The sequence below is a fragment of the Apodemus sylvaticus genome, chromosome 19 (assembly GCF_947179515.1).
Source record: "Apodemus sylvaticus chromosome 19, mApoSyl1.1, whole genome shotgun sequence".
NCBI classification, from domain to species: domain Eukaryota; kingdom Metazoa; phylum Chordata; class Mammalia; order Rodentia; family Muridae; genus Apodemus; species Apodemus sylvaticus.
In genome coordinates this window covers 27,229,991-27,257,170 of record NC_067490.1, presented here as the reverse complement: position 1 = coordinate 27,257,170, position 27,180 = coordinate 27,229,991, and the positions used below count along the sequence as shown (strand labels likewise).

The 27,180-nt window shown below is 52.7% G+C and overlaps 1 protein-coding gene across 1 annotated transcript in view; it reads right to left on the bottom strand.

The window, feature by feature from the left end:
* The window catches only part of Cdh23 (cadherin related 23), a 393,910-nt gene that overhangs the window by 271,852 nt on the left and 94,878 nt on the right, over window positions 1-27,180 (bottom strand). The window contains exons 4-6 of the mRNA XM_052163611.1: window positions 23,402-23,544; window positions 22,699-22,746; window positions 22,475-22,567 (exon numbers count right to left, since the gene is read on the bottom strand). Of these exons, the coding sequence (XP_052019571.1) occupies window positions 22,475-22,567; window positions 22,699-22,746; window positions 23,402-23,544 (284 nt within the window). The remainder of the gene's footprint in view (window positions 1-22,474; window positions 22,568-22,698; window positions 22,747-23,401; window positions 23,545-27,180) is intronic.

Below are 27,180 nucleotides of genomic sequence, written 5' to 3'. Positions count from 1 at the left end.
GCTGAGGACTCAAAGCCAGCCAGGTCCTCTGGGTCTCCACCTAGGACTGGCAGCCACAGTAGCCTCAGGACTGTGTCAGTACAACAGCCAGGCTCTGCCTTTGAGATTTAGAAACCCCAGGGTTAGCTTATGGTTAAACTCACCTCACGAGGTACCACCTATTCCCCACCACCCCTGGTCTGACATCCAGTTTCCCCCAAAGAAGGGCTTGTCATGGTCCCAGTTGGACTCCTCTCTGTGGTCATTATGATCCCTGAGCTCAGCTGCTCTGGTCGCAGGTGCTGTCTGTTCTCCGCAGCCACCATGGTGGGAGTTGGCAGGAGAGTTTCCTTGAGAGGCAGATGGGCTGTGAGGAACTGAAGACCTGTGTCAGCTCCTGGGACTAGGCTCATCCATTAGAGTCCGTTTGCCCAAGGGCTTCTGGGAAGGAATGCTGCAGTGAAGGAGGGAGACTGACTAGCTTACCTCCTCTGCCTCCCCAGAGGAGCCCCAGCACTCCTTCCTGCCTTCCTGGTGGCGTCTGTCTTTAGGTCAGAAAGAGAGCTTCTTTCTGAGACTGGCTTACTTGGAAGTCTCCCTAGGAATAGGGAATATTTGAGACCAAATGTGTCGATGGATGGGAAAAATAAATATTCTTCCCCCCTCTTTGCCTCTGAACCTCACACTCAGAGGCTGGGACATGCAGGAAATCTTGGTCTGAAGGGGGCTGGCCTTGAAGTACCAAACTGATGTGGAACTAGACCAAGTGTAGGAAAAAGCGCAGGGACTTCCTGCCTCCACAGGAAGTGTCAATTTGAGTATTATGAGTCTGGAGGATGACCAGGACATTGGGTGATGTGCAGAGGCTCCTCTCTCCTAATCTCTCTCTCTCTCTCTCTCTTTCTCCCCATCCTAGGTTTGCCCCTCAGAAGAAGGGTGACCCCTGTCCACTGTCCTCAGAGGCAAAGTTAATGAACACAGATAGATTTCTTTAAGTGGATCAAGTGGGCCAGTACGTACGGCAACAGCCATGAGTAAAAAATTCTTACATTTATATTTAGTGTGTATGTGTGTGTGTGTATACACATGTGGAGGTCAGAGATAACTTGTAAGCATTGGCTTTTTCCTTCTGCTATGTGGGTCCTGGGGATCAAACAAGTTTGGCAGAAAGTACCACTATCTGCTAAGCTGTTTTGCTACATGAAGATGACTCTTAATTGCATATGTTTTGAGACAAGGGGTAAATGGGCACTTGGAATGGAAGAAATCGCAGTAATTTTGGAGCCATGTTGGTACTGGTAGAGTGGGGAATGTGGAAGGCCCTAACAAGAGGTTCAGAAGCCTGACTAGGAGATGCTGAGGTTAGGACCCCAAAAGACGAGGCCAGGGATTGCTTAGCAAAAGGATGGAGGTGAAAAACAAGGGTCCCCGTGGCAGGGTGCCCAGGTTTGTTCTTTATAAGCTAGTTACAAGGGGGTGAATTGCTGGCACATCTGTGCTGTGTGCTAATGGACCCAAGGGGAAATTCTACCCAATGATGACGCTGCAGGCTGCTGACAGACAGCCTCGTTGGCCAATGGTGTGCCGAGGGAAGGAAAGCACACTCCCTCCCTCTTTCCCTCCCTCCTGCCTCACCTCAAACTCATGCACCTCCTGCTACAGTTGACATCATGGCTGGGATTATAGACAGGAGTCACCATGCCCAAGCTAGGAAGAATTATCTCAGAATGGGGAAATGTCTGAGTGGGTCTGGTGACCTCTGAGAGCCAAGAGTGACTTGTCACAGCCATGGGTTGAGATGAGGTTACTACTTTGTCATGCACAGTTGGGGGCACGCTAGTTTGCTGTGTGACCCTAGGCAGTACCACATCGTCTCTGGGCCTCTGCTTCCATCTATGCATGATGGGAAGTGGGCAGATCTTTCTTCAAGGGGGTCAAGGAATGAAAGGTCCTAGAGAGTGCTGGGCTCAGCTCCAGACAGGATACGTTCTGTAAACAGCAATTCTATGTTACTCTGTTCTCTGGGGTAGTGGACAGAGAGAAAGGGATGCTGGACTATTGGGACAGTAGGAGGAGGAGGAAAGGTGGCCGGGGCCCTGGGTACTGTTGTCATCAATAAGCAAGAACCATCCCTATGGCCTCTGGCAGAGTGTCCCGAGGGAAAGAAGAACTTGGGCTAGGTCAGGGTGTGACATGAACTCAAAGCCCACCCTGCCCTGTGGCAATGGCTCTGCCTGCTGAGAGGTCCTGCCAACCCTGTGGTTCTAGTGGGGAAGGGAGCCGAAGCTCAGCCGGGATCCCCAGCACAGTCAGAAGAGCCGGGGCCTCTCCATCCGTCCTCACTGGGCCTGGCCATGTGCCAGGGGAGCTGCGTCCCCAGAAAGCCTGGTCGGCAGAGATAAGCACAAAGTCCCAGCCTAGGCCGGCTCCTCGCTTCTGAGGGAGCTCATATTAATGGGCGCCCCTCACTTCAGCCTCGTGGCAATTAATATCCCAGCAGGCGGAGAGTCCAAGCGTCTGAACGGCTGTGTGGCTGAGGGATGTGGCTGGATAGGTGGGGCATGTTGTTCATTAGGGCCCTTCCCTCCTCTCCACAGAAGCTTGCAACCCTCCTCGCCTTGTGTCTGAAGCTCAGCCCTACAAGCTGGGAGAAGGCGGCGGGCAGGAGAGTGCTGAACTGGGCTGCCAGCTTCCTTCTGTTACGGCCCTGGCTGGCTTCAGACTGTGTGTAGACAATGGCTTCCTGCCTCCACCGCTCCCAGGTGCTGAGATTACAGGAGTGTCCCACCATACCTGGTGTGTGTGGTGCTGAAGCCATTGAACTCAAGGCTCCATGCATGTGAGGCAAGCACTCCCCCGAGGGAGCCCCCACCCCTGCCCAGAAACAGTCGAGGCAGAGAAACACAAAGTACTTTGGTCTCTTCCTTGAGTCTACATATCCTGACTGAAGACCTGAGGTTGGGCGGTGGACGAGGATGCCTTTGTGCTCTGCCTCAGTTTACCCAGTGAGTCCCAGGAGGCGCAGTTTCAAGCCAAGTATCATGACTAAGACTTCCCTAGCACACACCTCCTTGTTCAGTGTGTTCCTTGCACAACCACACGGGGACATCTTGTCCTGTCACATTGAGTGGCTCCTCATGGCTGGAGCCTACGCTGAGTATTTAGGTCACGCTTACTCAGACTCTGTGTAGACAATGGCTTCCTGGCCCTAATGGCTTCTTAACTTCTTAGTTCTCAAAGTGAGATCGGCAGACCTGAAGCACTGGCATCTGGGAGAGCTTAGAAGCCACACAGGCCCGTGGGCCCTGTCTCAGACCTGCAGAATTGGAGGCTGTATTTTAACAGGTGCCTTGGGTAGGCTCATGGGTATATAACCTTGTAGGTGGCTTAGTAAACACTGTGGCATCTAGATGCTAGAGGAAGTGGGGTACAATTTGGGGGAGACCCAGAAAGGGGAGAGAGAGAGAGAGAGAGAGAGAGAGAGAGAGAGAGAGAGAGAGAGAATGAATCAGAGTCTAGTAGGGGCTGGCTACATGGTAGTACACTTACCTAGTATCTGCCAGTGGTGGGGCTGGGGTATAGGTCAGAAGGAGAGCATTTACCCAGAATGCAGCAGGGATTGCTATGGACGGCTCCGAGCAGAGAACTGTGTAGGGGTGAGGGGCTGTGGGCTTGGGTCAGCAGCAGAGTGCTTGCCTACCACTAGCCCTGTAGGAGTCTGGGAGTCTGACTCAGCAATGGGGCATTTGCTTAACATTCCAGAAGCTCTGGGTTCAACCTCCAGGACAGAAAGACAGGGGGGAGGAGGTGAGATGGGGAATGAGGGAGGGAGGGAAGGGGGAAGGGAGGGAGGGAGGGAGGGTGGAATAGTCCTATGAGAAACTGAAGTGGTAAGGCGATGAGGAGACACAGCCAGAGCCCAGCCTCCCAAGACCTATCACCGCGGACCCTCTGTCTGTACCAGCCCATGGGGCCCCCGGCTGTCTGCTCTCCAAATCCCAGAATCACGGCTCTCCTTGCCCATAGCTCTGTTTCTGCCTGGGACTTCGGTCAGGATCCCCGGGGCCGGTGGGGAGGCCCGGCACCTCAATCACTCCTATCGCGCTGGCTGCAGGAAGAGAATAGCTTTCAGCTCAATTACCCTCACATTGCAATATCATAACGCTCCAATGAGGCTTTTTAACCAAAAACAAAAAAGCCGTGTCTGCGGCGGGCCGGCGGCGAGGCCAACCGTGCAGAAGGGATGGACCTGCCCGACTGATGCCCCCTACCAGGCCCCGTGGACTGCAGTACCGGAGGTGCTTGTTCTGAGCACCAGGTGAATCCAGAGTATCCTGAAGTCCTGAACCTCAGTTCACCCATACATGTCCTGCTCCTGTTCTCTGGCCATTGGGACATGACTGACCCATGACCTTTGTTTGGGGAGAACACTGCAACCCAAGTGCCAAGAGGCCCCATGGAATGGCACAGTTCATAATGTCTGTCCCTATCTGAATGTTGGCTGCTATCCCCTCCTGGGCACGGGGGTGCCATCCAGATGCCTTGGCCAAGCATTGGCCGCTCAGGACCAGGGAGCTCAGCCGCCAAGTCTGCTGTCATTTTGGACCCACTGGCCTCTCTGCACCTTACAGCCACAGCCAAAGATACCACCCTATTTTCTAGATAGGTAAACAGAGGCCCAGCAAGAAGAAAGGCACACAGAAAAAACCTCCAGTACTGTTACAGAGAACAGGTTATCAGCAAGAGCATCTCCTTTACTCTGTAGGGGCTGTCATAGCTATGTCTCAGACATCATGATCAAGGCAGCTCTTAAAAAGGAAAGCACTTAGCCAGGCGGTGGTGGCGCACGCCTGTAATCCCAGCACTCTGGGAGGCAGAAGCAGGCGAATTTCTGAGTTCGAGGCCAGCCTGGTCTCCAGAGTGAGTTCCAGGACAGTCAGGACTATACAGAGAAACCCTGTCTCAAAAAACCCAAAACCAAAAAAAAAAAAAAGAAAGAAAGAAAGAAAAAAGAAAAGAAAGAAAAAAGCACTTAACTGGGGCTGGCTTGCAGTTTCAAGGATTCAGTCCTATACCATCGTGACAGAGAGCAAGACCACAGCCATGATACTGGAGCAGTAGTTGAAAGTTACATCCTGATCACAGGCCACAGGGAAAGAGAGAACTGGGTCTCTCTAACGCCCCTAAGCCCGCCCCTAGTGACGCACTTCCTCCAACAAGGCCACGCCTCCTAAGCCTTCTAAAATAGTGCTGTTCTCTGTTGACTAAGCATTCAAATAGAGCCTTATGGGGGCCAACCTTATCCAAACCATCACAATGGTTGTGCACGGATCCCCAAGCCCCACCTCAGCCTTTAGAGCACTCACTGTGGCCAGGTGTGCCCCGTTCTTGAGTGTTTCATAACGGAGAAGAACCTTTTGAAAGTTGGTGAGTGTCCCCATTCTAAGACAAGAAAGACCAGGGCCAGCAAAACTCCATTGTTGGCCTGGTGGCTCAGGCTAGAACTCACAATGTACCAATTTGGGTGTAATATTCTCCTCTGTCTCCCTCACAGGATGCATTTAAAAATCTTACTGGTCAGGGAAGAAGAGGGTCCATCTGAACACTGTCTTGTGAGAGAAAAAACAGACTGGGTGTTCTGGCTGCAAGCCATGCAGGTCCCATGACTCCTCAGAAAGGCACACAGTCCACGTGTGTCTCAGGCACGTCCTACCATAGAGGCCTTTGACTAGCCCTGTTCTAAAGAAGAGGCCAGCCAGCCACTTACCCAATCAGCCGAGCCTCGTCCGCCTGGCCAGCATACTGCTAATGGCCTCGCTGGCCATGTCCCCTCCCTCTGTCCTCTTACCCTCCTGCTGGCTGCAGCCGATTTGTTCATGATTTAACGCTCTGGGGCGCTGACCCGTGAGAGAGACACTGGGACAGAAGGAGGCAGGGCGGACACCCGGAGAGGAGTGTGCAAGCGTGCATGCTGGCACAGGCTGAGCAGTCTCTCTAGGAACACACTCCTAGACGGGCTCTCTGGGGCTGGGGGAGGCATCCAGCACCCCAGTCCTGGAGGAAAGGCTCTAAGGAGAGTTTGAGGGACCCCAACTCCTAAACCCTGGCTATCCCTGCAGGATTTCTGGGAACCCCGGCCACGGTTCCTAGCTGTGGTGTGAGTCCCGTGTCACAGCCCAGTCCCATGACCCACAAGAAGCAGTAAGTGGATCCCAGGTATGCTGTATGATATAAGTAGCTAACTTGGTCTTTCTGGGAGGCAGGCCCTAGCTTAGAAGTAGGAATAACCCTAAGCCTATTGCTATGACCCAGATGTTGATTCTCTCTAGGAGATCTACATAAAAAAGATGCAATTCCCAGGCTGGTGCTACTAACTAGTGACAGGTCCATAGGTTTTTGGAGAGGCACTTTCAAAGAGGTTTGGGGAAACCTAGCCTGTGCTCTGTTCATCCCGGGTTCTCCATACAATAGCTTCTTCTCACCAATGGTGCCCACCATGTGCCATGAGTTGATGCCCTTGCCAAGCCTGAGGTGTGCCATGCAGACACTGGGCCCCAATGCTATCAGCACAATAAACTTCTCTGAACTTCACAGGGGGGCATTGCCCAGTGGCTTTGTTGTAAGAACCTGAAGCTAACAGATACCCCCATGTCATCAGCTGCCTGTGGCAGAGACATGAACAAATGAGGGAAATCATTGCTACCATTTCTACTGTTATTCAACCTTTCCCATCCCCAGGACTCCTAGACATGGTCCTTAGGGATTATTAGACAGACTTATCTTCAACCCGCTGATAAGTCCTAGTACCCTATGTGTGAGACAAGCCATGGGAACAGAGGCTGATTAAAGTCTGGAGGCAATGGTCAGTGGGCCCTGCTCCTCCTTCCTCAAAGAGAGGGGCCTGTGGGTGACAGTCATTCCATCTTTGGGGACTCTATATACACTTCAGCAACAACCCGCAGATGGAAAACCCAGCAGGCCGGGACCCTATTTCTGTAGGAAGGGGCCCTGTGCTCAGCAGGAAGAATTCCTGTGCCCTGAGGAAGGATGTTCTGTGATCAGCTGGAGGGCCCTGTATCTGGTGCCCAGCAAGGTCTGTCTGTTCTGCCCCTGAGGCTAGTGCCAATCTCCCAAGCTCAGGTCCAGCTGCTGTACCCATCTCTGCCACCAGGAGGAAGGCCTGCTTGGGTTTAGCCCCTACAAGGGGGTCAAGGGCAGGGAAGCCAGGTCAAAGTGGCGTGGAGTTGGGCCAGCGCTGGACTGATGAACTGCCTGCCTTGCCCCTCCCTCAACAACCTGAGAGTTAAACTGCAGGGGGCAGCTTCTTGATCCCAAGTTCCTAGGTCTCAATTTCTGTTTAAAGGATATCACTGAGGATAAGGATTAACACTACCAGAGTCTTCAAGGGGCCATAGACTGCAGCCACCCATGCTCCTTCCTTCCTTCCTTCCTTCCTTCCTTCCTTCCTTCCTTCCTTCCTTCCTTCCTTCCTTCCTTCCTTCCTTCCTCCTCCCTCCCTCCCTCTCTCCCTCCCTCCCTCCTTCTCCCCCTCCCTGTCCGCCTGCCTTCTTGCTTGCTGTTCTGCCTTCAGAGCAGACCTCTGTGCTGAAGACCTATGGATGCTGGAACAAATTATTCCACATTGAGTGACCTAAATCAGCACAAATGTATCATCTTTGAGTTCTAGAGTTCGTGAGGACTCAGCGGGAGTCTGGCTGGGCGCTCTCAGGGCCTTGAGAGGATGTGGGCCCCACCTTTCTGGTTTCTGGTCTGTGTGCATTCCACAGCTCCTGGCTGTGTTCGTCCTTTTATAAGGTTTTATGTTTTTAATTAAGGTACAAAGGTATTAGGTATCACTGTGGTGTTTTGACACTTCCATCTTTAAGCTCCATTACACACACACACACATACACACACACACACACACACACACACACACACACACACACACACACACACACACCTTCTCTGAACATCCCCTGACAACCACACAGGGCCATCCCATCAGCAAAACCCTGTGACCAGCTGAGGTAACAAGGTGGGAGTCATCTTTAAATGATGCCTACTCTTTTGAAAGAGGTGTCCTCCCTGTGACCAACTCGGGCCAGTTCTGAACTCAGAGGAAACCAGGCGGAACTCTAAAAGCTTAGATGACAGAGCACACCAGGGAGAGAGACAGATTCATAGTCTCTCTCTCTCTCTCTCTCTCTCTCTCTCTCTCTCTCTCTCTTTCTCGTGTGGGGTATTAGACATGGAACGAAGGCCTTGCCTGCCTCAGGCAAGCACCCTACCATTGTGCTCCATCTCCAGCTGGAAGAGAGGAAGAGACAGGCTCCTGCCCATCCCCAGAAGCTCTAACTCAGAAGGGTCAGATGGACCAGACTGATGGAGTGAGCCCTACTCCCTTCCTGCCCTGCACCAGGGGCTCCCTGCAGCAACCTGTGCCTGGTGACAGCCATGAGACTCTTGGAGGCCCCACCCTTGAGGATTTATTTCCTCAGCCACTGGCGCTGCCCGGGTTGCCCGCGGCCCGTTGGAAATGTCTGTAATCGCGGCACACTTTAAGCATTACTTCCACACCATTTAGAGTCTTCCGCCTCAGCGACTGCTGACGCAGGGCCTCCATCTCCATCTTTGGGGCTGGGGTTGGTACAATTCTTCTAGGGTTTGCTAGCCCCTGGGTTTGGAAGGCCTGATGGTTTGGAGGGAGGGGAGGTACAAGACAATGCGTTACAAGAATGAATTCCTCTGTCCTCCACCTGCCCCAGCCCTGACCAGCAAAGAAAAAAAAAATCCATTCCACTCTCGAAGAAACCTTTAAAGATTTTTGTGTTTTCTCATGCGGGCCAGAGATTGGGCTGCTGATACGAACAGCAACTTGGAAGGAGGCAGAAGATGCTGGAATACAATAAAGTCACCTGAAAGAATCCTTCTGTCACCACCTACTCTCCCCCTCCCTCCTCCTGACTCAGGGCTGTTCCCTGGAGACAGCAAAACCCAACAACCGACCCTAAACCCTGACTAGATACTACACGGGCAAGATCTGTGCAGACTCATCTGGGCGCAGCAAAAATAGTGAGAGCCGGGATTAAGCTGTGTGACCTTGGATAAGTTGCATGCCCTCTCTGGGCTTCCCTAACTATATCACTGGGAGTCCACCTTTCATACTAATTTTAAGGACTGCTTTGAAGCTCTTTTTTTTTTCCTTTTCTTCCTTTCTCTTTATTTCCTCTACTCCATCAGTTTCCTACCCAGCTCAAGGACCTTCAGAGGTCTCCTAAGCTGGAGACAGGGTATCCCTTCTGGACAGATATTTCTCATGTCACCTGTTTTTACACCTACTGGGCTCACAGACAGCAAACATTCCAGGGTGCAGCTGCTGATGCTGTACCCAGCATTCAAGTTTCACCTCTGGTCCAGGGACTCCTAATACAGTGCTCCTCCCTTTGCCGTTGGGGGGGAGGGGCGGAGTGGCCTCCCAGGAAAGGCTTGGTTGTCTGTCTCCAGGAGCTGGGGCAACTACTAAAAGGCTGACAGAAGCCCCACATGAAACCACGCCTGTGGTTTCATTACTTAGAAGGCTGAGGCGGACAGATTTTGCGTCTCGGGCCAGGCTCTACCTAAAACCAAACCAAACCAAACCCAAACCCTAATAGGCACCTGTATGAAGGTATCAGGGGGAGACAGCACTGTGCACCCCAGAAACAGACATCAAGGTCACCTGAGGGGAGGGGAGGAGCTGGGAGAACTGGGGCAGGGGGGAGGGGCTGGCTAGGCCTGTTTCCTGAACAGGTAACGTGGTAAGCACCCTCTCAGGTGAAGGAAGTTGTCACCTCTCCACACAGCTGCTTCAGTAACACGGAGCGTGCCAGTGAGTGACCCGTGCCATGCCCACGAGGCTTCAAGCCTTCCTTTCATTGATCCCTACTACATAGTCCCTGTTTCTGTTGCTGCAACCAAACCGCTAAAGGTAGGAACATCGTAAAATTTAAAAAAAAAAAAAAAAAAAAAAAAAGGTTGTTTTGGGCTGGCTCATAGTTCTGACTGGAGGTTAAAGCCCACTTGTGGTGGCTGTCTTTTGGGGCTGTGCAAGGGTGCTGCTGAGCGTGTGTGTGTGTGTGTGTGTGTGTGTGTGTGTAAACATCTCCTTTACCCTCCTCATCCCAAGAAGCCACAAGGACTCAATTCTGGCTCCACCCTTATGACTCACAGAGGCTTACTACCTCCCTCGTCCCCTTTCAAATGCCACAGGTGCTGAAGGTCCCCTCTGGCTCTCTCATAGTGGAGATTACACTTCAAATGTCAACTTTGGGGCGGTGTCCCTGTGTGGGGTACAGACCCAGGACGAGCAGCCCTATTTGACAGACTGATAGCAAGAGATTTGAAAAGGCAACGTGGCCACGAGTAAGGTCGTCACCCCTTTCTGGTCAGGAGGTGTCTCGCTGACTTGCTAAGGGAGCCTGCCTGAGTATATTATCAGGAGGCTATGACGGGCAGGCCTACCTGCTGACCCTGAGCCACCCAATGGGAAGGCTGGGCCAAGGTCAGGGGACAGAGTCCAGTCCGGCTGGAAACTGGGGTTGGGGCAGTGGGAAAGCACCCCAAGATCAGGGCAAGGGAAGAGTCTGGAGGTAGATGCTCTTGGATACTGCTGAAGGCAAAAGATGGTTGACAGCCTCTCTGACTGCTCCATTCTAGGGAGGGAACAAAGATTTGAACAAAAGGCTGACAGAGGGCACACTGCCCACCTGGAGAGTGTATCTTGGACAGGGCACACATGACCAGAGGCTGCACATTGGGAAAATGACCACACAGGAAAGATAGGCACAGCCAAGTCCTCCAACCTCAGCCCAGCTTACGGGCGTATGCTAACACGGCTCTGAGACGTGGTAGTGTTGTAAAGGCAGGACTGCAGCTGGCCTACGCCTGGAACCAGAGAGACAAGCGGCAGCTACAAGGGGTCTCTGGGCCAAGCCTCAGAGAGGGGACTGGCCCGAGTCTGTGACCTCTCCAACAAGGACGGGACGTGGCCTAGAGCTCTCCTCACTCCCTGCCTTGGAGAGGAGGGTTGGCGATGGATGCTGGAGAAAGCAGGCAGGGACTATTCTATTGTACCTAGTGATTATGCCAGGGGCGAGATCTCCCTGTGGCATTATCTCATCTGGAGAGAAGAGCGGGCTTTTTAATAGATGGACAGGCAGCTCCCACTTAAGGTTATTATAAAGAGAAAAAGCCCAGTCCCTCCCACTTCTAGCAAGCACCACAAAGTTACAAAGTAATTAGAGGCTGCTGGGGAATCAGAGAAATTACACTAATTCCGTCTGCAGAAGAGCCTGCCAGAATGCTGTCCCCTCCTGGTAGGAAACAAGGAGGGTCAGGCAACTGGCAAAACCATCAAAACAGCCCATTGTGCTGAGGGGCTCAGTGTCATGGGGGCCTGCAGCCTGTCCCCGAGCTGTTTTGACAATACTTGTTAGGATAAGTGGAAGCCACGGGCTAAGATGAAATCCCCGCACCCCAGGGGACAAGCAGAACGTGGCTCACTGGAAGCTCATCACATACACCTGCACCCTGTACCTCGATACAGCTCCAGGCCCCAACCCTGGCATCGAGGGGCATCACCACCCTGCCCTGGCTGGGGACACAGAACATACCTCAGGTCCAGGAATGGACTTCAGGACACAGGTCCTCTATGCTGCATCCCTGAGACTCTTCTCTAACTAGCTTGGGTCCCCAGAGCTTTATCCCCGGCCAAATGGCCTTGAATAAGACTGACCCTCTTGGGAGACTTGACCACCTACAGAATGTGTGCATGGGCTGTCCCCCCTGAGGGACAGGAGTCTATAGGAACACGGGCTATCCCTGTTACTTCTCTGTGCCCGTGGCCATTTTTTTCCCCTTCAGTGTCTTTGTGTGTGTTATCTTGCTTCGATAAGGTTGTATGTTTACATATGTGTATGTGTGTCCATCTGAACATGTGCCATGTATGTGCAGGTACCTAAAGAGACCAGAGAGGGTGTCAGATCCCCTGAAACTGGAGCTATGGGCAGCTGAGAACTGCCCGATGTGGGTGTTGGGAAGCAAACCACTGAGTATTCTGAACCACCGAGCCATCTACCAACCCCTGGGCTTAAGTGTTTTAAAACTGTGCTATCATTTAATGGGGGGTGGGCATCACTCGTCATGCTGTACACAGGGTAAGGATGGGGGTAGGTAGTCAAGATGGCAACTTTTAGAAACTGGTTCTCTCCTTCCACCTTTATAGGGATTCTGGGTGCCGGACTCAGGTCTCAGACCAAATTTGCTCTGCAAGTGTCTTTTGCCCACTGAGCCATCTCATCAACCCCTCTTCTACTAGTCTCACGTGTGCACATATGTTTTGTGTATGTGTAGGTTCAGGGGTGCATTGGCGTAGGTGTGAACCTATGTGTGCATGTGTGGGAGCCTGAGGCCGATGTTGGAATCCTCCTCCATCTCTCTCCGACCTCCTTCATTGAGGGAGGGTCTCTTGAACCCAGAGCTCACCAATTGTCTAGTCTCCTTAGGGGATCCCTGCGTCTGCCTCCCTACTGGAATCACGTGGATCACCGTGTCCTCCCGGCATTTCCGTGGGTTCCAAGTATTCAAACCCTGGTCTTCACACCCACGCAGTCAGCCCCACCGTGTTTTCCAGTGCAGACTCTCTACCTTTTCCATCTCCTACTGAGCTCTTGGCTTCCGGCCACTGGTCCCTGATGTCTGCTGACTGGAGCCCACCTTCCATTTCCAGGAAACCTCCTGAGTTGTCTTGGACCACTCACAGTCAGAGGTACAGTCAAAGGCCACCCTGTGCCTCCACTGGACTGTTATAACTCCATGCACACCAGCTTTATAGATAAAGACACTGAGGTTCAGAGCGGTACTGGGCCACCCAGCTTGGCCTATGAACTTGTATTTATGAATCCAACACAAGGCATGCCAGCAGGGATCCAGGATCGATGTCACAGCCAGCCACAGGTTCTCCTGACACAGAAATACATGCCTAAGCTGCTCCTTCTTGTGGCCTCCTGGGACGCAGTGTTTTTAAAGCCAGCGCTACCCAGATCCCCCACTGTAGGAGAAGGCTAGCCAGGAGGGCCCGTGTGGAAAGTGTCAGACCACTGAAGCCACACGAGACAACAGCTGGACTCCAAGCTCGGGCCATCAGGACCAGCCACCCTTTCTTTCTGTATCAAGGGTCATTATCGGACAGGTAAGAGGCAATAAAAAGGTGCCCTGGCACATACCCAAGCATCCCTGGAACCCTCGAGGTGGCTCTACAAAGTCTGTGTCTCCGTATGGGACTTGTGGTCATTGACAGAGACCTCTATGAGCCCAAAGACTCCCAGCTAGAAGTGACAAGGAAATGATGTCACTGAAAAGAACGTTATTGTCTTTAAAACCAAACGGTCATTTTAATAACATCTGGTTCCTTTCATCTTGTGGTGTTTTCTTTCCTCGTGTGGAGGGTGCAGGAAGGGTACCCGTGAGCCTGGTCATGCCTCATACACATGAGTAAGAGGTTGTTACATGGGTCTCGGAGGGACAGGGTCCTCGATGTCCCTTCCCCAGACAAGGGAGAGTGCAAGGAACCTGTGTGAGTGTGTATCTGGGTCAGGCTTCCTGGGCCTACTGCTGTCCTTCCTGGTAGTTAAGGAGCAGGAGGGGGCTGAGGACAGGATGGAGGCAAGCCTGTGGGGGACAGTCACTTGCTTCTTCTCACCTAACTGATCCTGACAGCTGGAATAGCATCAGCCTCTGGTTACCCACTGGCCCGCTAGCCCAAGGCCATTGCAGGGACTATGACCATCCAGCCACAGGACACCAATGGGGCTGGCCTTACTGCATAGAGCTGGCACTGGGCTTTAGGCGCACTTGTCACTAGACCCCACTGACCTGTGTATCAAATATGAAGACAGCTTGACCTTTATGAGGCAAACAGAGACACAAATCACAGTGTTCCTGGCCCCTTTCCCTATTCTGGCCTAATCAGGATCTCATCCCTAGAGCCTGCAGCCAATCACAAGCAGGCACCAGAAAGGCGCACAAACACACACTAGGATGCAGTGAGTGGGTGGTGCTGGAGACGGTGGGGCACACTGCACAGGTGCCCAGAAGGACATTGCCATAGACAGTCATGTTGTACAAGTAACTTCACTTGGGGACCTGGAGAAAAGTCGTCAGGCAGATTCGTCTTGGCCCATTTCCTTCAACAATAAATGTAAAACTCAAGTCTTTTGCTCAGAGTCGTCGTGGAGATGAATGAGAGCAGGAGGTCCCAGAGAAAGATGCACCTTTCTGTGTGTGTCTGTGTCTGTGTGTGTATGCCTCTATGTGTGTGCCTCTGTGTGTGTGTCTGTGTGTGTGCCTGCCTCTGTGTGTGTGCCTGCCTCTGTGTGTGTCTGTATGTGTCTGTGTGTGTGTATGTGTGTGTGTTTGTACTCGTGTGGTGGCACAAGCCATGGCACATGTATGGAGGTTTGGGGACAAACTCAGGTGTCAATCCTGGCCTTCTACCTTGAGCCAGAGTCTCTACTACTAGCTGCCACACACACACCAGATTAGCTGGCCCACACACTCCTGGGGATTCTCCTGCCTCTGCCTCCCATCTCACTGTAGGATGCTACACTGCAGGTGTGTTCTCCTCTCCCCAGCCTCCCATGGGCACTGGGGATTCCAACTCAGGCCTCAGGTCTGCATGGCAAGTGATTTCCTCATTGAGGCTTTGTGTCCCAGGACCCTATGGATGGAAGTATTTAAATGCGCTCCCCCCTCTGTGTGTGTGTGTGTGTGTGTGTGTGTGTGTGTGTGTGTATATATATATATATATACACACATACATATATATGTATACATACACACATATACACATATATACATATATGTATATATACACATATACACACATATATACATATACATACATATATGTATATATACACATATACACACATATATACATATATGTATATACACACATATACACACATATATACATATATGTGTATATATACATATATATATATGTATGCACGCACACACACACACACACACATATATATATATATATATATATATATATATATATATATATATACACATATATCCTCCTCTTTCTTCTCTTCCTCCCCCTCCTCCCCTTCTTCCTCTTCCTCCTCCTCTCCCTCCTTCTGCTCTCCCTCCTGCTCCTCATCCTCGGGACAGGTAGCAGCTGGATGCACAGGGACATCTCTGCTGCCTGCCCAGTGCTGGCTATGTCAGCTGCTGCAGGCAGAGAGGGTCCCAGGGATCTGGGATCTGTCCCTGTGCTAACAGAGGGAGGAGACCAAAGCCGTGAGTGAGAGGGTGAGTGAGAGCCTTGGGGTATAGAGACATCGCAGGCTGCTACCCTGGGGAGCTGGCTGCCCCACTGTGGCCAGCAGAGTTCCCAGGCCAAGATGATTTATAGCTCACTCTCTCCCAGATCAATAGGGCACTGGTTACAGATGCAGAGGGGGCCGCAGGCACCGTAGCCCCGACATATAAATTAACACGGCCTGTCAAGGGGCTGCCTTCCCTGGCGTGGGGGAGACGACACTATCGTGAGTAAAACTGACACCTTGGAGGGGGTGGCGGCTCATGCCAGGGGGAGCCCCACCCCCACCTCTCCTGCAACCTGAGGATGCAGTTCATAAATCATTCACTGCTACTCGCATACTGAAGGCATGGAGGTCAGCTGGGGTACTAGGAAGTTGGCTTCCTTGGGTCTTCACGTGCTCTGGGCTCACACAGTCAACAACTCATGACTCCCTATACATTTGTGCATGGATATTCTGAGATCCAGGGGCCGCCAGCTTTGAACCACTTTGATATTATAGGAGGAAATGAGGGTGGGGTATGAAGGGGTCCCCCATCCCAGATCAATGCCACACCTACTCCTCACATCTATATGAACACCATAAAGGGACATCTACATTGGGAAGATACTCTGGCTGGCAAAGCCCCTGTATAAACTCTCCTGTCATCTTCAGGAGCACCACCAGCCAGAGAGGTGACACGGCTCCGCCCGTCACGAGGTCCAGCTGCGGCGAGCCACTCCCTGGGCACCGTGAGTGCACACGCCGGGGCCTGGCTTGGTACTCAGCAGAACCAGGTGACCAAGCCTGCTGCTTGCCCTGTTCACAGAGACAGTTCTACAGAAGGTAAGGGTCACAGCCTAGCCACGTGCAGAGATGTTTGTCTTGGTCCCCTCGCTGAGCACTTTGCACACCCATAGTCATTTCCTTGGGTTGTTCTGAGAGTGTACATAAAGAATAGGGTGTAAATGTTTCTACTCCATAGGTGGAAGAGAAGCTGCTGGCCCAAAGTGATGAAGACCAAGTCTGGCTGCTCCTCCTCCTCCAGGTCTTTTCTAGCTAAGGCAATGTTGCGTCTTTCTGTTCTCAGCCCCACTTCCAGAATGGAAACAGCATCCTGGTGTCATGTTCCCAGTGTGCTGGTCTGAGTGAGAATGACAGTGTGGCCTTAATGGGGAGGTGTGGCCTTGATGGAGGAGGCGTAGCCTTGTTGGAGAAGGTGTGGCCTTGATGGAGTATGGCCTTGTTGGAGGAGGCGTGGCCTTGTTGGAGGAGGAGTGGCCTTGTTGGAGGAGGCGTGGCCTTAATGGGGAGATGTGGCCTTGATGGAGGAGGCGTGGCCTTGATGGAATATGGCCTTGTTGGAGGAGGCGTGGCCTTGTTGGAGGAGGAGTGGCCTTGTTGGAGGAGGCGTGGCCTTAATGGGGAGATGTGGCCTTGATGGAGGAGGCGTGGCCTTGTTGGAGAAGGTGTGACCTTGATGGAGTATGGCCTTGTTGGAGGAGGTATGTCACTGGGCACAGGCATTGAGGTTTCAAAAGCTCAGACCATTCCCAGTTAGCTCTCTCAGCCTCCTATTTGTGGGCCCAGATGTAAGTTTTCAGTTACTGCTCCAGTACCATGTCTTCCTGCCTGCTGCCGTGCTCCCTGCTGGGATGACCAGGGACTCACTTTCCTGCCTTAGTAACTTTTCTACTGCTGCACTAAGATAGCACAGCTAAGACAACTTACAGAAGAAAGCGTTTAATGGAGGCTTATAGTTCATAGGGTGAGTTCGTGCCTTGGTCATGGGATCTCATCCCAGTAATACAAGAAATCAACAAAGGTCTGTCCTTATTAAGTGACAGAGCAGGTACCCAGTAGGACTGCAGGCCAGCTCTCTAAAGGACCTTCCTTACACTCCCAGGCCTCTTCACAACCTGAAGCCATAGTTGACAAAGATCTCTCTGAGATTCAAGTGCCACAGAGACCAGAGCAGGGCCAGGGAGCCGACCTTCAGCCTGGCTTTGTCTTCATTTGTCTCTTTGAAGTAGTTCGGACACCTGCAAGGGACCTAAACTCCTTGTCTCCAGCTACCATCTTGCCTCAATAGGGCCTCGAGTCTGGCTTAGAATTCACCTTCTTTGGGAAAGTCCAGTGTATAAGAAAATAACAAAAGATTCCAGAAAATATGTGATATTAGTTACCTACTCTAATGAACTCCTACGCATCCTACTAGAACCTAGCACATACCCCCACATGCTTCCGTTAGGCCACACACACAAAGCTGTCATGACATTTAATACGTTGAGACACGTTCGGACACTACTCACTGGGTTCTCTCCTTATAAAGTAGCCCTCCCTGAGGATGAAGAGCTCAGAGCATCCATGGCTGTTGAGGCTAAGAGCCTCTCCCACCTGCATTAGCACGGGCCCAATGAGTTTATTGATGACAAATGTCGTTATCTAACTTCTAGAGAAGATGACAGATGTCTGAGCTGGGCCTGGTGGTGCAGGCCTGTAATCCCAATTATTTTGGAACCTGAGGCAGGAGGATAGAATGGTTAAGGACAGCCTGGGTCACTTGGTGAGACTCTTGCAAAGGAAAAAATGAAAGGGGGCTGGCCATGTGGGTTCAGTGTTAGAGCACTTGCCTTACATGCGAAGCCCTTTTAGACAGACATACAGACAGACAGACCAGATATGAGGAGTGTGGGGAGGGATGCAAAAGAGTATAAATAGAGAGAATAAGTCACTCATCAACGCAGAATAACCGGAAAGTCAGGGAATCCACATTCCTCCCCTGCGTGTCCACATCGTGAGAATCCTGGGTCCCGCTCAGTAGCTGTTCAAAATGTTTGTTGTATTCATGAAAAGATAAAAATAAAAAAGGCACATTGGAGATCAGGCTGCACGGACCCCACCTGGGCTTTGACGGCTCAACTGAGTTGAACTTTAATGAGTTAGGGTTACGAGACTAAAGAAAGGCAGGCAGGCAGACTGTAGGTACGATCCAGCTCTCTAGCTGAGAGGAGTAGTCACCCAAGTGAGGTGGAAGGTGGGTTGTGACCAGATGGATAAAAGCCGGAGTTGCCCAGCTGAGGAGACTGTACTTGTTCGAAAATCAAGGACACAGTGTCCCTGAGACTCCAGGGGACTCTCGATTGCTTGTCCCAGAAGCCACCAGCCCTTCAAGACTTCTAACCTCACACCTACCCTCCTGCCCAAATACCCCAGCATCAGGGTCACCTCACTCAGCACCCTGCAGGACTGAGAACTGGCCTCCAGAGAGCAGCGGGCTGGGCAGCACTGAAGGTCAGCGAGGCAGGCCGGGGCCCCTCACCGAGGTAGTGGAGCAGTACCGCTGGGCGCAGACACAGGCAAACACGTTTGAGCAAATTGGCAGGCCATAAAAGTCTATTACAGCAAATCAAACAGCAGTCAGCGTGACAGCCATTAGGCTGAAATGAATACACGGGGGCTTAATGAGGTCTGTCGAGGCCGGCTTGGTGAATTAAGTTGCCAATTCTAGCCGGATTTCCCTTTTCTTTACAGACTTGAAAGCATCTGAGCTCCCTCGTTAGAGCTTCGACAACTGAATTGCAGGGCCTTTCGCCCTGATAAAATGGATAATTACATGGAGAGCCACTTAGCAAGGGGAGGGGAGTGGGCAGGACAGAAGACAGCACAAACAAATGCAAACACACACCTGTCTGCTTCCTCCTGGAGGAGAGGCTGGACCCTTAGAGGTAGCAGGCACGGGACTGGACAGGCTGGGGGGATTGGCTTAAGGACCTCCCACTGCACTGTTCCTGGCCTCAGGGACTGAGGTCGCCATGGGCATCATGGATGGATAAAGGTTTTCTCCCTAGTCAGTTCCTCTCTGCAGCTTTCAGAAACCCTCGCAGTCAATCTGTGATGTTCTCTGACCCTACCTGGGCTCACTGTCACCAGCTTGCAGGTTTCTAGCCTCCCCGGCATGGCGGCACAGGTCTACAGTGTATCTGAGGCCAGCTTAGGTGACTTCACAAGACCCTGTCCAAAAGAAAAATTTAAAAGGACGGACAGAGCCCAGCAATGGATCACGGACTTGCCTAAGCTAGCTGCAGGACCCGTATCAAAAATCAGATCCCTCGGCCGGCAATCCTTGGTCTACTAAGGCCAAATCAGAGGGGCTGGGACGCTACCTCTGAGCAGCCTCCCAGGAAATTTGGCTGGGGCCCTGGAGGGCCCCCCTGGTTCACCCCATTTCTAATATGTCATGCGAGGTGTCTGGAGGCGCATGGTCCTCCTGCTTCTGCTTGTATGCCTCCTGACACGGGGAGTTCACTAGCAAGGCTCAATAGCCATGCTATTCTGACCACAAGGACCAGTAATCATCACGGCCCTGTTGGGGACATTGAGGTTAGGAAGGTAAGGGATTTGGTACAGTGTCTTAAATGCTCATAGAGGAGTTGGGTGGGTGGATGGACGCAGTGTAGGAATTTTCCCACTATCCCCAAAGCATAAGGAAATCCCAGGAAGTAAAGAGCATGTCCTACTGGACTCCACTCTTAGGTTCTTGGACAGATCCTGGTTAATCCCTAGGTGATCAGCTGTATCCACCCCTCCATACACACACACACACACACACACACACACACACACACACATGCGCCAATAGAAAGGCTATGGGAGATAGCCTTACCCAAGCAGTTTGCATGGCAGGACCAGAGGCTAGGTTCCTTATCTCTACTGTCCTTCCTCCGGGAAAGTCTACTGGAAAGCCAGCTCCTCCAGGAAGCCTTAGGAACTCCCAGTCACTCTGGCAGCCACCAGGTACTCGTTCCCAGCGGGAATCTGTGGCATGCCCTCCCCTCCCTCCACCCCATCACATCTAGAGTCTCTCCCGCTCCCATTCCGGGGCCTCCACCATTGAATTTGCCTCTCCAGAGGACCAAGGCATGTCCAGGGCATCCACAAGTTAACGAGAAAGCAGAGAACTCTAAGCCCCCCATTCCAGGCCAGGGGCCAACAGGTCCTGTGCTGGTTCCCCAGCTGGGGCTTGAGCCAAGGAGCTCAGTTCCAGCTCAGGTGACCACACCAGGCCCAGGCTGGGCTATGCCAAGATGGCTGGGCCTTCATGCAGCTGATAGCATCTAGCTGGACACACTGAACAGCCCCAAAGCCAGCATCAAATATCAGGACACAGAGTGACCAAATAAATTGCGCAGGCCTTCCTCCAGCACGGTGCGCCCTCTGGAGCAGCCTTCTTCAGCAGGTATCGGGGTCACATCTTCATTCTTAGGAGACAAGGAAGGCTAGTGGCAGGGGTCTGTCCTGGGGCTATTTGCCTTAGCACTTACAGTCTCTGCTTCTCTAGCCTCCCAGGCCTCCTGAGAACTAAAGCCACGTGGAATCAAGCCAGGGCTCGCAGTGGACGATCCTTGCTAATTGGATGTACAAAGGAAGCCAAGAGACTTGGAGGACACCCCCCCCCGCCCCCGTGGGGGTCCCGGCAGGGGTGATATCCTGCAGCAAGCCGCATCTCTGCAGGAGGCAAGAGGAAAGAACTGGCTTCCAGCCCAAGGTTCCAGCCCAAGGGCCGGGAGAAAGGGACAGGACTGCTTGTCCTCTCGCCCCTGCTGTTGTCTGCCATTCCCTCTCCAGGGAGGAGAGAGGACAGCCGGGCCTGCCAGGACAGCAGCTGAGCAATGGGCACAAGGCTCATTAACTCCGAGCCATGCCCTTGGCTTCGGAGTCCAGGCTCGGAGCGCAGACTGGCACGTAGAGGCCCTTAATTGAATTAGGGGCACTTCCAAGTGAGCCAGAGCCCGGAGCCAAGCTGCTGTCCACGGGCATGGCAGGGTACCATGCCCCTCCACGCTGATGAATATGGGCGCTCCCCCCCCCTCTCTCTCTCTCCCTCTCTCTCTCTTTCCCTCTCCCTCCTTCTCCCTCTCTCTCTCCCTCTCTCTCTCTCTCTCCCCCTCTCTCTCTTTCCCTCTCCCTCTCCCTCCTTCTCCCCCCCCTCTCTCTCTCCCTCTCTCTCTCTCCCCCTTTCCCTCTCCCTCCTTCTCCCTCTCTCTCTTTCTCTCCTACCATCCTGTCCCAGGTGAGGAGGGGGCGCAGGCACCACTGGGCAGTCCTAGCCATAGTACGGTTGTCTTCCCAGCCTCCAACTGGCACACATGTAGGACCCTTAGCCGGTGTCACCACCGACTGACGACAGCCAGGACCTCTGGGATATGAGACAAGACCCCTTCATCCTTCAGGGAATCTTTGCTGCCCCAGGAGTTAGGGTCAATGTTACAGCTGTGTGACCTTGGGCAAGTCCCCGTCCCACTTAAATCTAGAGACTTCTTGCCTTGTCTTGTTTACTATATAGTGACAGATGACTCAAGTATCTGGTGCCAGCCTACCCTTCCGGGGTAACTTCATCCTTTTCAACCCAGCTCCTACTGCTGCCCCTCCCCCCCAGCTTCAGCCCTGGGGGCAGGATCGAGGGACTGTTAGAAGCTCTATACCATCCTCCATCAAAGTCTTCTCATAGCTAACTGCCATCGGCCACGGTGGTGAGGGGACCTCAGGCGAAGAGAGCCCGGTGCCATCGGGAGCCAGCTTATTAACGAACCGTTTGTAATACAATAATTTGTACTTCTCAATTACCAGCGATGGCTTGATTTTACACGCATGCACTCATGCAAACATATTATTGGGAGTACACAGAACAGAAGCTTGGGAGACTGCAGGCCAGACCACACAGATAGGGACCTGCATGCTTCCCAGTCCTGCGGGAACCGGATTCTAGCCAAGGGAAGCAGGTCTGCAGTAAGACCTGCCAATATGCCCTGTCTAAGACTCACAGCAGGCTGCAGATAGGAGAGAGGGCATATGCCTCTCCCAGCTTCTGTTGCATTACTAACTCCAGGTGGGGGTGAGCTCTGCTGGGGGGGGGGTGCAATGGGGGGAGGGAAGGTAGGCCTTCTCTCAGGCCTGCAAGGTTCACAGGATGGGTGACTCTCATTGGCCCCAAGTAGAATCTGAGCTAGAGTATGAACAGGAGACAGGTGCATCTGCTTGTACTCAGAGATCGCCATACATATTACCCAGCCCGACCGGAGACCAGCCGTGGTCCCGGGAACCGTCATCTCCACCACACACATGCCCTAGAAATCGCTCACCTCAGGAATGCGGACGCTGTAGGGCTGGTTGTGGAACGTGGGAGCGTTGTCGTTCACATCCCCGACTTGGATATTCACCTTCCGTGTGATCACCTGGGAAGAAACGTGCAGGGCTCGCTCAACACGGTCTCTCCCATCTCGCCTCATCCCACCCACACAGCCCAGAGACCCGAGGAGTCCAGAACGGCCTGTTCTAGAACAACAGGGCCACAAGGGACACTCACCCCTTGGTGGTCACTGACGGAGAACTCCACTGTGAACTCAGACTTCGTCTAAATGGAGAGGGAGGGAGAGAGGGAGAGAACAGAATTAGAGAGGCCCTGGGTGTGGCTATGCGGTCTCTAGCACCGCCCAGGACCTCATGTGGGCCTGGTGCCCAGAGGTGTCCCTGAAAAGCCAGCACTGTCCCTTGGCATTTGGGGAAGCGAGTGAATCCATTCCTGAAGACCGCGAATGAACAAAGTCAAGAATCGTGGGTGTCATTCTTGGCTGTGCCTCCTCCGTGTGTCTGCGGGATGGGGAACGAACCACTGAACACTTCTCTTGCCATGTTCCAAGTTGTAGGAGAGAACTAGACCCGGGAATGTGTTCAAACCCTTACCTCCGTTTGCTAAGGACTACCATGCTTGCGGCTCTAGAAGAATCTGCAGGGGTAGTTAGACTACTCCGCCCCACACAAGAGATGACCTCATGGCCACGCCCCCCTTGCTTACCCAATGCCACTCCTGGCTCAGAACACTCCCATCTAACCCAGTCCAGCCTCAGGTCTACCACATACCCGGAAGAGAGCTTCCACTGAGACAAATGGACCCAGCAGAGGTACGATAGGACCTTGGGAGAGGGTTCCCCTCGGTGAGCCTCTTCCATCGGAACCCTCTTCCATTGTCCTCAAGAAAAGGGCTGAGACTCGGGAGTCGCATGCCTCACCTCTCTGTCCAGTGGCTGCCGGAGCCACACCACGCCAGTGTCAGGCTCCACGGCAAAGAAGCGGGAGGCCTCCTCTCCAGACACGCCAAACACCAAAGGGTCATTGTCCATGTCTCGGGCGAGCAACTGGGTCACGGAAGAACCTGGAGTGGTTGAACAAGAGAGGAAAAGGAAACATAGGAGGGTCATGCTCATGGCGTGCCAGCTTGCTCAAACGAAGGAGCATCCTTCAGGGCACAGCCACCTCGTAAACTCCCAGGTCTTCCAGAGGCCAATGATCACCCCCAGACTTCCTAAGCACCCCTGGGCTGCAATGAGACTCCCCACTTCTGTCCCAGACCACCTGTTAGCCAAGCAAAGCTAACTCTGGGACCTACGCTCTCATTCCTTTGGGCTGCTGAGTGGGCCATCTTGGCACCCATAAGAATAGCATGCCAAGGAAGCCAGCAGAGCTCATGGAGCTGGAGAGGGGATTCCCGCTGGGACGGAGGCGCACAGCCACAGGGCTCAGGCTCTGGATGTCCCCGCTATCGGTGCCACGCCCCTCCTTGCTCTTTGGTCCCCTACTTCTATTGGGTTGGGTTTCCATCTTCTGCGAATAGAAGCCTCTTGTCTAATTCATAGTATTTTGCAAAATGTTCCAGCCTTCATCTGTGCACCAAGGCTAAAAAGATGTATCACTCCGAGACTTGCCCTGACAGGGTCTGGTTCCTGTCCTTAAGAAGAGGACCAAGAAGTAGGGGTCATATTCTTCAGGATGCAGTGTTTTGGACAGACACAGGCCACCCCAGGCATCGGGATGGTGGCGCATAGCCTGGCTCAGAAGCCTTGGCACAGAATATCGTGTCCTGGGGCTCCCTGGCTCCCTAGTGGTTTTCCAAGAGGATGAGCCTACTGCGCCATCTGCCTAGGATGGGGATTCTAGCATAAGTGCCCCAAAGGACAACGTGAAGGGGAGGGACGCTGCAAGGCTGTGGCTTAGGAGCTCTGTCAGGAGGGTGATCATGGGACACCTCTAAGCTGACAGTGATAGCCAACTCTTGTGAACTCTGGAAGTCTGAAGAAGCAGGCAAGGAATTCCCTGCTCCATTCTGACTGCCTCGGAGTTTTTAGGGCCCTAGCAAGTGATGCTATAATTTCCCTTCTCCTCGTGGTTAACGGATGGGAGAGCTGGACTGCATAGTCAACTTGAGATGCAGCGCTTCCATGGTGAGTGAGAATTTCACAGATCTGATCCTATCAGGGCCCAACCAGGATCCCCAAATGGGAAGGAAGCTTTTGTTTGTTTGTTTTGCCCGTTCACTTGAGTTTGCTCATTCAGTCCTCCATCTGGCACTCATTATTCTACCCATTTTACAGATGAGGATATTGAAGTTCAGGGAAGGAACAGAGCCTCCCCCATGTCAATCAACAGAGGCAGGCAGCATTCGTGGTGATGGAGGCGGTGAGGGCATTGTAAGAGCAAGGAACGAGGTCAGAATAGCTTGGAGCCCAATATCCGCATCTTATATAGAGAGAAGCCAGACACAGGAAGCAAATACCCAGGCTGGACAGTGGAGGCAGGGGACCCTATCTTTGCTCTGAATACCTACATGCCAAGTTCAATGCCCTTTTTTGCCCAGGTCAGAGGGATGGAGTATGTGAAAATCACAGGTAAGTCAAGCTCACTTTCCCCAAAAGACCTTATTTCTAGATGACAAAGATCAGTTGGGAGCCAAACAGACCACACACTGCATTCTTAAAAGATGTACTCTAAAGCTGTGCAGGCATTTCTGGCTTTGACCCCTAGTTTCTGTGTTGGTGGGGTGGTGATGGGGGACAAGGGCTCCCCGCATATACCCTGCTCCCCCACAGTATAAAGATCTACAGCCTGCGGCCCTCAGACAGCGGGCCTCACCTGCCAGCCTGTCTTGACTGAGGTGGCGGGCACAGTGAGGATAGACTCTGGCTGGCCAAGGGGATTGTGGGAAGGCTACCTCAGCCCTGCAGCCAAGGTCGTGTGACTGAACCTGATATCCCAAATGGCTTTCCCAGGCCTGACACTTGGGTCCTCCCAGGGAGGGGGGCGCTGGGCAGGATAGGGATGGGGCCATCAGCTGCTGTCACCCACCCTGTAATTTCCTGGACTTTTATCCATTTTCTCCCCAATTATGTGCTGTTCAAAATGGTCTTTTGTGGCTTCCTCCCAGGCTCTTTCCAGATCACGCCTTCTTGGTGTCCCAGGTAATTGCTAGTGGCCTTTCTAAGCGTACTAATTAAAGGTGCTGATTTAATATTATATTTAAGACAAGACACCCCACAGTTTTCCAGCTGGGCACCTCCTCCCCCTCCCTGTGCTCTTGGCGGCTCTGCAGAAATGGCCAGAGCTAGCTTCTCTGGAAAGCAGGCAAGCTGCCCCACTGGCAATCTTTGGTCATACCGTCCCTGTCTGTCTGTCTGTCTGTCTGTCTGTCTGTCTGTCTGTGGGACTTTGCTCTAGCCCAGGCTCCCAGGACCATCCTGGCTGTGAGACCCCTGGGGTGCACAGGTCCCACACAGCCCTTTGGTGCCCACTGAAGGCGACAGAATCTTGGATGACAGAATACTTGGGGTGATTTAAAGAAAAAAAATCTGGTGGGCTAAGTGAAAGGGGCTTAAAAAGAGAGGATTGGGGATTTAGAGAAATGTGGCACGGAAGTGTGGGGGAAGGGGTGTCCTTGCCCCAGCACCTCTTCCCCCTGAGGGACCACATGCACACAGGCATGGTATAGAATAGAGTTTATTCAGAGTAGAGGATGGGAGTTACAGAGGCAGAGAGAGAGAGAGAGAGAGAGAGAGAGAGAGAGAGAGAGGAGGAATGGGGGCCAGCCATGACCACGTGGAGAGAGGGGGGGAAGAGCCCAAGGGGCAGAGAGATGACAGTAGGATGAGGGAGAGCAGAGAGAGAGCAAAGAGGGAGAGGAGGGGCAAGCAGCCCCTTTTATAGTGGGCCAGGTCTATGGGGCGGGGCATACCTGGCTGTGGCCAGGTAGGTGTGGGGTGGAGCTTAGACAGAATACCAACACTAGGGATACAGATCGGTTGATAGAGCACTTGCTTGTCTAGCATACACAAGGCCTGGGGTGTGATCGCCAGTACACCACGAACCGAGTGTGATAGTGCCTGCCTGTAACCCAGCCTGGGAGGTGGAGACAGGAAGATTGGGGGTTCAAAGTCATCCTTGGCTACACAATGAAGTCATTCAGGGCTGCAGGAAACCCTGTCTCTCATACACACATATGCACACACACACACAGATGCACATGCACATGCCCCCACACATGCACATACATGCATGCAAGTGCGAACGCAAACACACACACACATACACACACACACACACACCACACAAGCAAAATAACTACCTCACAAAATCAAGTGCCTTCACTCTTCAAAGGGTACAACCTGGTACCCTCCCATGCACTCACGGTGAGCAACCATCTTCCATCACCACCCTGAGGAAAACTGTGCCTGTCACAAAGTCATTTCTCAGTCCCTGGCTTTTGGGTGTGCACTCTGATCCCTGGGACCTGCCGGCTCTGGATGCTCATATCAACAGAACCACAACAGTCAGTGGCCCTGTGTGTGGCTCTCGGTCAGCATCACTGGTCCATGAGGGTGCCTGTGTTAGAGCTCTGCTCCTTTAGATGGCTGACTCAACTTCACTTGCACGAATCTAACACATCCTATGCATACCCTCTTCTGTCAACAGAGCTTCCTGTTATGTCCCACTCTGGGCTATGAATACCGTGGATAGGTGC